Source organism: Pan paniscus, chromosome 17, assembly GCF_029289425.2.
Source record: "Pan paniscus chromosome 17, NHGRI_mPanPan1-v2.0_pri, whole genome shotgun sequence".
NCBI classification, from domain to species: Eukaryota; Metazoa; Chordata; class Mammalia; order Primates; family Hominidae; genus Pan; species Pan paniscus.
In genome coordinates, this window is record NC_073266.2 from 33152470 (window position 1) to 33162312 (window position 9843).

At 47.3% G+C, this 9843-nt stretch overlaps 1 protein-coding gene across 7 annotated transcripts; it reads left to right on the plus strand.

Annotated features, from left to right (window-relative positions):
• Nucleotides 1-1258: 1258 nt before the first annotated feature.
• On the plus strand, nucleotides 1259-8242 carry ZBTB14 (zinc finger and BTB domain containing 14). 7 transcript variants are annotated; one of them, XM_034943528.2, is made up of 4 exons: nucleotides 1301-1636; nucleotides 3448-3477; nucleotides 4124-4207; nucleotides 5250-8242. In XM_034943528.2, exons 3-4 carry the CDS (start codon nucleotides 4205-4207, stop codon nucleotides 6594-6596), a joined length of 1350 nt encoding a protein of 449 aa, XP_034799419.1. In that variant the 5' UTR covers nucleotides 1301-1636; nucleotides 3448-3477; nucleotides 4124-4204; the 3' UTR covers nucleotides 6597-8242. The 7 variants fall into 7 exon arrangements, with proteins under 7 accessions (XP_034799418.1, XP_034799419.1, XP_063453373.1 ...); XM_063597303.1 differs by lacking the exon at nucleotides 1301-1636 and adding an exon at nucleotides 1672-1797; XM_008971175.5 differs by lacking the exon at nucleotides 1301-1636 and adding an exon at nucleotides 2250-2648.
• Nucleotides 8243-9843: the final 1601 nt, after the last annotated feature.

The window sequence follows — 9843 nt, forward strand, 5'->3', positions numbered from 1 at the left end:
TGAGGTTTAGAGAAGTTAAACAATTTACCCAATATTTGAACTGGATATGTCTGACTCTACAACCGGTCTCTTCCATCCTATTTCGTCCATATAAGCCGTAACTTGGGTGCTTTTGTGAACATCAAAAAAGATGCGTATAAAGTCGCCTTGGGGAACGTTAAACCAAAGTCAATTAATATTACAAAATCAACTGAGGCCATATAGAACTTCCTTTAGAAAATTAATACATCCAATCATCATATTATTTCCCAAATGTTTACTTAGGTGCCTATTGCAAGCATTATCTTATGTCATCTTCAATAAGCCCAAGAGGAAGCTTCTGCTCTAATTTTTAGATATTAAATTACGCGTTTCGGGGAAACGCTGTTCGCGTGTGAGGTAAAGCAACATGAGCGACTCTAAGGCGGCGCAGCATTGCTGTCCGGCCTCCTGCATCTCGGTGAGCAGAAAACGCGGGAGCGGGAGGGACTTCCCAGTCCCGACGCCAGACACAGGCACAGCCGCCGCGTCAGAGGGAAGGCGACGTGGTTCAACAGCAACGGAGCCATTACTAGCGCTGAGCAGGGATGTAAGGACAGAGCCAAGTTATCAGAGCTCTCCGAATCGAGTCCAGGGTCTAGACTGCCACAGACGGGTCGCCGCCTCCAGCCCCTGGACTTTTCCTTGGAGTGTCCGGGCGCGGACCTACTAGCTCCAAAGCCCTATGGGTGATCCCTTTCTGCTGGGCAACTGGGGTTGCGCTTTACACTACAAATTGAAGACGTCGCTTTTTCCATTTGTTCTGCAAATGTTTATTGTGCACCGTCCACTCCCCCACAAACTCAATGTGCCGACGGCAAGAGGCAAGACCGCAGACCCGCGGGCGCGCCTCCCGGTGTCGGCCGGTGTGCACGGAGGGCGAAGGTGGCCGGGGCGCCCGCTCCGAGACGCGGCAGAGCCCCGCAGCCTCAGCGCCCGGCCTGCGCGCGCCCGGGGGAGGCTCTGGCCCACGCACATGCACACGCACGGGAGCGCTGGCTCCCGCGTCCCCGGCGCTGCGCCGGCGCCGGGCGCGGGCGGAAGCCCACGAACCAGGGCGGGAGGGAGCTTGAGGCGGGGCGGGTGTCCGCGAGCAGCGCTCGTGCTTAAGTTCCTTGGCTCCTGAAGCCCCGCCCTTGCCCCGCCCACTCCTTCTCCCGCGCGCGGGCTCCGCGCGCCCCAAGCCGCGCGCGTGCGCGCGCGTGCGCAGGCCAGGGCCCTCCGGGGGCGGCCCCGTAGTCTCCAACGAAAGCGTCGGCAAGGGCCCGGATTAACCCTTTCTTTGCTCGCCCACTTAGAGACCCGGTCGGGTTCCGTGCCTGCGCAAGCCGGCGGCGCGCCTTCCCCCCAGCCCGCACCGCGCATGCACGGGAAGGGGGGGGCGGTGGGGGTGTTCACGGCCGGCTAGACATTCTGTGCTCGTGCAGGAGGAGGGCTGCTACCATCAGGGACGTGCACGATTTCCCCCACCCCGCCCCCTCCCCAAACTCCAAAAAAAAATCCAAAACACACTGCCACCCACCGTGCCCCCGCGCCCCGAGCCCCTCCCGTCCCGGCCTGCGTTTGCTAGCGAGCGCGGGGAACCCACGGCAGTGTCTGTGCCTGTGCCAGGCTGCAGGTAAGCGCGGGCCAGGGTGCGGAAGGGGCTGGGGCCGTCCGCAAGGCGGGCGCGGGGGCGGCCGGCGGCTGGCGGGGCGGCCCGGAAGACGCGCGTTCTCGCCGAGCTCTGGGGCACCAGCCAGCTCCAGGATGTGCGGCGGCCGCCAGCGGCGCGGCGCGGTGCGAGCGGGGACGGGCGTGGGCCAGGGTTGGGCGTGGGGCCGGGGCGCCCCGGGGGCCGCGCGGGCCGGCGAGCGGGCTCGGGGAGCGGCCAGGCGGCGGCGGCCCCGCGCGCGCGCTCGCAGAGCCTCGGCGGCCGAGTTCATGGCCGCCCCCGCTCGCACCGCCGCAGTGCACCGCGGTGGGGGTGGGGACGGCCCGAACCCAGCGCGGAGCGCGGCCCGCCGGGCGCCGCCCCTCCGAGCCGCGGGCCCCGCCGCGCCGCCCCCAGCCGCCGGCGGAGGAGGGGGCCGGGACCCAGCGCACGCACTCCCGGGTGCGCCCGCGGAGCTTGGGTTAGCCGGCCGCGCGCCGCCCCCGCCCCCGGCCGCGGGAGGGCGGGGGAGGGCCCGGCGCGAGCTGGCCGGGGAGTGCGCGGGGCGCGAGCTCCGGGCTCGCGGGCGGAGCGGGGCGCGGCGCGGCGCGGGGCTGCGGAGCCGGCCGCACGCCCGCTCCCGCTCGTCGCGCCGCCGGGCCCGCCGCGGGCCGCAGTCCCTCCCTGCGCGCTCCGAGCCGCGGTCCCAAGCCTGCGCTCGACGTCTGATTATGAAAGGGAAAGTGGCCCTTTCACCACCTGGCTCTCAGGCTGGGAGCTTTTGTCTGGGAAGGAGTGCAAACGGCCTCCTCCACTCCCCACCTCCCAGGCCCAAAGAAATTGAGAGGGAGGACTCGATACGCCTTGAGGGCTTCTTGGGTCTGCACTTGGCTCCCTGCTTCCTCCCGACTCCGAAGTTGCAAGCTTGCAACAAGGAAGTCGTGCAGCCGCCATTGTCGGGCTGCCCAGGGCAGGGGAGGCGGCTGCAGCTGCTTATGTAAGTTTTTGGCTTTGCGGGAAGCCCGGCTCCCTGCACTGTAACGCGGCTTAGCGCGCCCGCAGTTTGGAGAGCAATTAGGAAGGGGCAGCCTTATTATGAAGGTGGTGTTGGGGCTACGTCTTTTCCTACACCTGCCTACACAGATGCTGGCAACAGCTGTCTTCCAGTTTTGACTCACCTGAACTTAGCAATTGGACATCTCAATGGCAAGGGGGGCGGGGCGGGGAGGAGGCGGCTTTGGACACACATGGTCTCTCTTCCAGGTCTCACACATCTTGAGAGAGGGAGGGGAGAGGGGCGAGTGGCCAAGTACACACTAGCCAAAACAACAACAACACATTGATATGTTGTCATAGCTAGTCTAAGGCCACTCCTCTCTCTGGTCCCATGCACTTTTATCCCACAAGCCCTAGGACGAGTTAGTGACAACAGTAGTAAGTGTCACAGTGTAAGGTTTTTGCTGGGCTGCCTAGTCTCTGGATGATTACAGGCCTGGGTGCTTCTAGGGAATAGAGAGGCAGAAACACGTAGAATGATCAAGTCAGAATCATCTTTTGGAAATGTTACCTAACCTCAAACTTCAGATGAGACATCCCGCTTCTACGCTGGGTAGCTCGGTGTGTTCACTTTTCTTTAGAAGGAGCTTATTATGGGTTTCAAGGTGTTGGTCTCCAGGTTGGAGTCTTGTTCCATGGTTTTTGTGTAAGACTGTTACAACCCAGTCCTTTGCTCCTACCACACCAAACAACTTATCTGTGTGGTCACTGTTCAGTAGAGGAAACTTTTTGTTTTTCAGGATATGGGTCTGCAGGATGGAGTTCTTCCGGTAAGAGTTAAAACTCACAAAAAAGCTAAAATTCTTTCACCCTTCTTGTAGGGATAGAGGTAAAAACACCTGGATTTCTCAAATACAATCTTAAAGACAAACGTGTATGCTATGAATACATCACACAGGTGCAGAAAGAAAAAGCAATCATTGTTCCCTCTCCTCCCATGTTACCTGTTGGGTTTATGTACTTCTATAGCTTTATTTATAAAGGTATATACGTCTATAGGTTTGTATGAGCCGAGAGAAAAATGTAGAGGGGCTAACATACCCAGCGGGAAACGGGATGGGTGTAGGGGGCACGGTGCACTTGTTTTTTTCTGTATCTGTGTAGCCATCAATCTCTGTACAAATATGGACATGGGCTTAGTGTGTGAGGAGAAATCCCTTAATGGTTCTCCAACCCCTCCTTCCAGTTCCTAGGGCACAGCCCCTTTATGCCCGAGTGCTACAGCCCTTATCTGTTCTAGTCCATATCTGTTCAGAACTGCACTTGATGTACCAGCTACCTACCTGCCACTCTCCCCAAGCTGAAAATGCACAAAAGAGGGAACAAGAAAGTTTATTTTTAAAAAATCAATTCTTGGTTTAGGATTTGGGATACAGGAAGATCCTACCTCATTCTTGTTTATCCTTTCCTCTGTAGGTCTGGCGTGCTCCTGATCAGAGTTACTCTGATCTGAAGATTTTGGCGTTCAAGGCATTAAGATAATAGCCTGAGTTGTTCATGGTAACTATAACTTTGGATATTAAATCTTGATGAAAATGACTTGGCATTTGCTTTAAAATATATATACCAATTCTGATTGTGCATGAACACTTCTATTTGTCTGGGGGAAAATATTAGCCGAATAAAAGTAAAACAATGTTTTTAAAAAGGAAACATAGAGAATGCTTTAAGATGACCAGTTTTTTAACATGATGACAGAGATCTTTCATGCCAGTTCCAAATTTTTGCTTATAAAATACTCTCAGCACTTATCAAGTACGTACATCTGGTGTTGATGGCACTTTTATCTGGATGCAGGTAGATTGGCATCTAGAGAGAACAAAGCCACTTCCCAAATGTCATCTGATTCTCTTAAGGTCAGATTAAACCTTGACCTTCATTTAAAAGTGGCCCAAAAGTGCTGTGGAAAAACTAGAACACAACACTCAATGGGATATTTTGGCAGTAATGTTCCTCTCTAGTTCTGCAATAGTAATTTGTTCCTTCTGTCAAGGAGGTATAACATAATTCATTATTTTGCTGAATCCTCCATAGAGTAGATGGAATAAGAGTAGGTGCAACAGAGAGGACTAGAGGATTGTTCCCTTGAACCTGTTTCTTAAAACTTGAGTTTGAGTTATTTGATTATCTCTAGTCAGGAAGCACTGGTTTTGCAGCCAGATTGTCTGCATTTAAGTCCCAGCTCTTCACTAAATAGCTATAGAATATTGGGCAGATTTCTAACTTTGTCTCTAAAATAAGGATAGTGATACGTACTCATGAGGTTACCTGAATATTAAATTAATTAAAACACGTAAAGCACATAGAACAATGCCTGGGATATAACTAGGCAAATACTTAGTAAATTGAAGATGAACAGGAGTAACAATATGGAGATCCTTGAGTTGGGATCAGTCTTTTCTACCCATATTCAAAGACCACTCTTAACATTGACTTTCTGAAATTGTTAGGTTCCATAGATTGACCAGGAAATGAAAATGTGACTGTGTTCTCTATATGGAAAAGTACTATTTATAATTACTAAACCTTTTTTTTTTTGTAGGAGTTTTTCATCAGTATGTCTGAAACCATTAAATATAATGACGATGATCATAAAACTCTGTTTCTGAAAACACTAAATGAACAACGCCTGGAAGGAGAATTTTGTGATATTGCTATTGTGGTTGAGGATGTGAAATTCAGAGCACACAGATGTGTTCTTGCTGCCTGCAGCACCTACTTTAAAAAGCTTTTCAAGAAGCTTGAGGTTGATAGTTCTTCAGTCATAGAAATAGATTTTCTTCGTTCTGATATATTTGAAGAGGTCCTGAACTACATGTACACAGCAAAGATTTCCGTGAAAAAAGAAGATGTTAACTTAATGATGTCATCAGGTCAGATTCTTGGTATCCGATTTTTGGATAAACTGTGTTCTCAGAAGCGTGATGTGTCCAGTCCCGATGAAAACAATGGTCAGTCCAAAAGTAAGTATTGCCTTAAAATAAATCGCCCCATTGGAGATGCTGCTGACACCCAGGATGATGATGTAGAGGAAATCGGGGATCAGGATGACAGTCCTTCTGATGACACAGTAGAAGGCACACCCCCGAGTCAGGAGGACGGCAAGTCGCCCACCACAACGCTCAGGGTTCAGGAAGCGATCCTGAAAGAGCTGGGGAGTGAGGAAGTTCGGAAGGTCAATTGCTACGGCCAGGAAGTAGAATCCATGGAGACCCCAGAATCAAAAGACTTGGGGTCCCAGACCCCTCAAGCCTTAACATTTAATGATGGGATGAGTGAAGTGAAAGATGAACAGACACCAGGCTGGACAACAGCCGCCAGTGACATGAAGTTTGAGTATTTGCTTTATGGTCACCATCGGGAGCAGATTGCCTGCCAGGCGTGTGGGAAGACGTTTTCTGATGAAGGCAGATTGAGGAAGCATGAGAAACTCCACACGGCGGACAGGCCATTTGTTTGTGAAATGTGCACAAAAGGTTTCACCACACAGGCCCACCTGAAAGAACACCTAAAAATCCACACGGGATATAAGCCCTATAGCTGTGAGGTGTGTGGAAAATCATTTATCCGTGCCCCAGACTTAAAGAAGCATGAGAGAGTTCACAGTAATGAAAGACCGTTTGCGTGCCACATGTGTGACAAAGCCTTCAAACACAAGTCTCACCTCAAGGATCATGAAAGAAGACACAGAGGGGAAAAGCCTTTTGTGTGTGGCTCCTGCACCAAGGCATTTGCCAAGGCATCTGATCTGAAAAGGCACGAGAACAATATGCACAGTGAAAGGAAGCAGGTTACCCCCAGTGCCATCCAGAGCGAGACAGAACAGTTGCAGGCGGCAGCGATGGCTGCGGAAGCAGAACAGCAGCTGGAGACGATAGCCTGTAGCTAGAGGCGGTGGGACAGGGACACTTTGCCTGGAAAGTGGAGACTGAGATGACGTGGATCATCATGAGTGAATGCCAGTTACAATATTTTTGTGGAAACGTATGGAACATTGTACTCACTGGACTTAAGGCAGTGCTTGGTTAGGTATTTTTAAGACTTTTCAAGGAAATGGTGTTCCTCAGTTCTGAACAAACCGTTTCACTGTCTTGTCTGGTGTCTAGTATTAATGTTGCCAGTAAGCACCTCTCTCCCTTTTTTTTTTTTTTTTATTATTTTAATTTGAGAACTCCTGTGTCCAGTTTAGAAGTGAGAGACTTCCATTTTTAGTTCCTTTACACTCACCACCCTAGCAGGTGCCCTGCACAGAGTAATAAGTAAATTGATTTCCTAATCACAATTCTATGTGACTTATGGTCAAAAGAGCAGTTTTAATAACTTTAAAAGTACTTCAGATAGACGCAGAAAATTGGTGAGTGGTTGACCAAGAACACTGCACAAATATAAAAAAAGTTCTGGAAATGCAGAATGGCGTTAGATTTATATTTGGATTGTTAATTTTATATCACCATTTTTCACTGTTTTTGTGGACAAATAATGGTTGCTTTGCTGAAGTGTTCTTCCTCAATCTTGATTGCCCTGTACCTACCCAAAAGCTGTAGTCACACGTCCTAAAGGCCAAGCAAACCCACCGGGATGGTGGGGGGTCTTGGAGCCAAGCTCTTAGGTTCCTCTTATTTGGGGCAGTGCCAGTCCATACCAGCTGCGATTTGTGAGTGGACCTGTGGTAAGAAGAATAGAAAAGGCTCTCAGAGATAAGGTTTTTTACATGTGTAACAATCCCAAGATTTCCTAAATTAAAATCTTAACTGATTTTGAAATTGGATTTTTATTTAGAATCAAAATTAGGACAAGAACAGATAACTTCTTCAGATACATTTGTGTAACTTTACAGAATGTCATCAAGCTTTGGGGCTCTCTGGGGCACATGATTTATCCATAAAGGAGATGCAGTATGCTTACTTAAATTAATAAATTTAAAATCTTTTAAGTGTGTAAATAGTAGTGTTGGTCTTACGTATTTCAAGTAAAAAGTAGACAGCTGCACTTTTTTTGCACATTGGATTAAAATAACTTCCATCAGCAACAAACATCAGACTGTTTTTAACAAATATTAAAGATTGTCAGACCAAATGTTTATGTTTTCGAAATATATTTCATCACTGGTTACAGTTTTAAATAGAAGTTGATTGCCTTTTCATAGCCGTAAATGAGAATTATAAACTCTGTTCCAGTTTTGGTATACTAAATGTTCTTTTAACCATCTTTAGGAATATATTGAAATGCCAACAATAGTTTGAATTGTGTTCTGTAAAAAAGTATTAGTCAATTATTTTTCAAAATGTAGAATTGTAGAAAATGTCAATTTTTCAAACTCATTTTTCATTGCTAGGATTTTTTTTTTAAAAATTAAAGTAATTTCACTTCATAGCTTGTTGCATTAACACCTGTAATTCTATTGTGAAAGAAATTTGATTTTTTAATTGGTGTGTGTTATGCCCAAGATGTTAGGATGAAGATGCTACCTTTTTAAAAATTTTAGTTATTGGTAAAATGTTTAATTTTACTTAAAATTAATTTCTTTTCTTGAAAGTTGTTTATTCTGTTCTAAAAGTAGTCCTGTCACTGTGTTTTTATGCTACTTATAGAAGGGGAACTGATTGCCGTTCCTAGGCTGTCTTAACCAAAGCAAAGGAAAAATAATTTTAACATCTTGTCGATAGCTACTTCAACAAACCGTATTTTGGGCCTTCATTTTTTGTATATAAAAGAAAATATACTTCTATCATTCCTCTTTTCATTTTTTCATAGCAACCTTCCACATACCTAGATTTCTACCAAAATGTATTTTGTATGCTAGCTTCATCCTGGCTTTACAGAGTTGAAGTTAAACATGTGATATTAACCTCCTTTGAAACCACATAGTCATGGTGGTAACCCCCAAAAAGAAAGGTTAATTTTCAGCAGTCTATGTGATGCAAATATTTATCATTTAGCCTATTTTGCATGAGAAATGTATTTGTGTTATTTCTGCCACTGGTACTGGGTTTGCACGTGTGTTAGGGCACCTGTTTCCTTTATATATTTTTGGTGGCAGCAGAATCCTATCACGGCAGTTCTCCTGTCTGCTGGGTCCTGGTCAGTAACACTGCCTCTCTACACCTGGCTGGATTTGGTAGTCCTCTGCATAGTGGAGCCATCGTGTTAGAGTCTTCAAGTTACCTCCAACACCCTAGGGAGTTAATTCTGAAATGTGGTTACTCTGAATCTGTAATGTAAGAGGAAGGTCAAGTCTAAGTGTCAACATTACTACCTTTTCATTACTTACAAATCATTGACTTTTTTCTGTTTTTACAGAGAATGCCACAAACTTGATGTTAGCTTTTGTGCTTAATTTGCATTGTATTGGCACTGATTGAGGAAGAGAAATTTAGGAAGTTTAAATGTAAAGTAATTTGCCGGCCATTAACTTGATCACTAATTTAGAATTGTTAGAAAATACAGAGGTCGCCATCAAGTGAGGTTGACACTAACAAATTCACCCTATTTTGTTAGGGAAAAAAAGACAAGATGAGGGAAAATGATGCAAATTTATGTAGTTTCCAACTTAATGGGTTATTTTGTGTAGTTATCTGTAAGTCATTTGGAAGGTGGGATTCATTGTCACATAGTAATGCTATTAGTGGTGTTTTGTTCTCAGGATTAGCAAGCCTTAGGGTGCAATTGTAGTAGAGCTGGCACATAGTAAGGATTGTGGTGCAGGGTTGAGTCCTAGGCAGAGGCAGAGAACTGTTACAGCAAAGAGAACGGAAAGCTCTCACTCCCTTTGAAGTCTGTCTCCATTTTTGCTTACCCTCTTGTAACTGGAGCTCTTTCCCCCTGGGAACTATTTATAATAGGGTTAATCCTGCATCTACTTAAGGTATGTAAAGATAGCATGTTGCCTACTTGTGTTGAGCATCATATGCGAGGCACTGGGCTGGACCCTGGAGATGCAAAGGCAGAAGCAGTTTGGTCCCTGGCTGTTAGAGTGAGTGTGCCCCTTCCCAGTCTGGTCTTACATGTTCTTTTTGAAAATGTTTTTCCATCACCTGTTATCCATGATTCCTTAAAGGTTGCCATACTGATCTCATCTTAGGGGCCCTGGGTGTAATTTATCTGGATTGTGACAGATTTTAGCAGTTGGGTGTTTT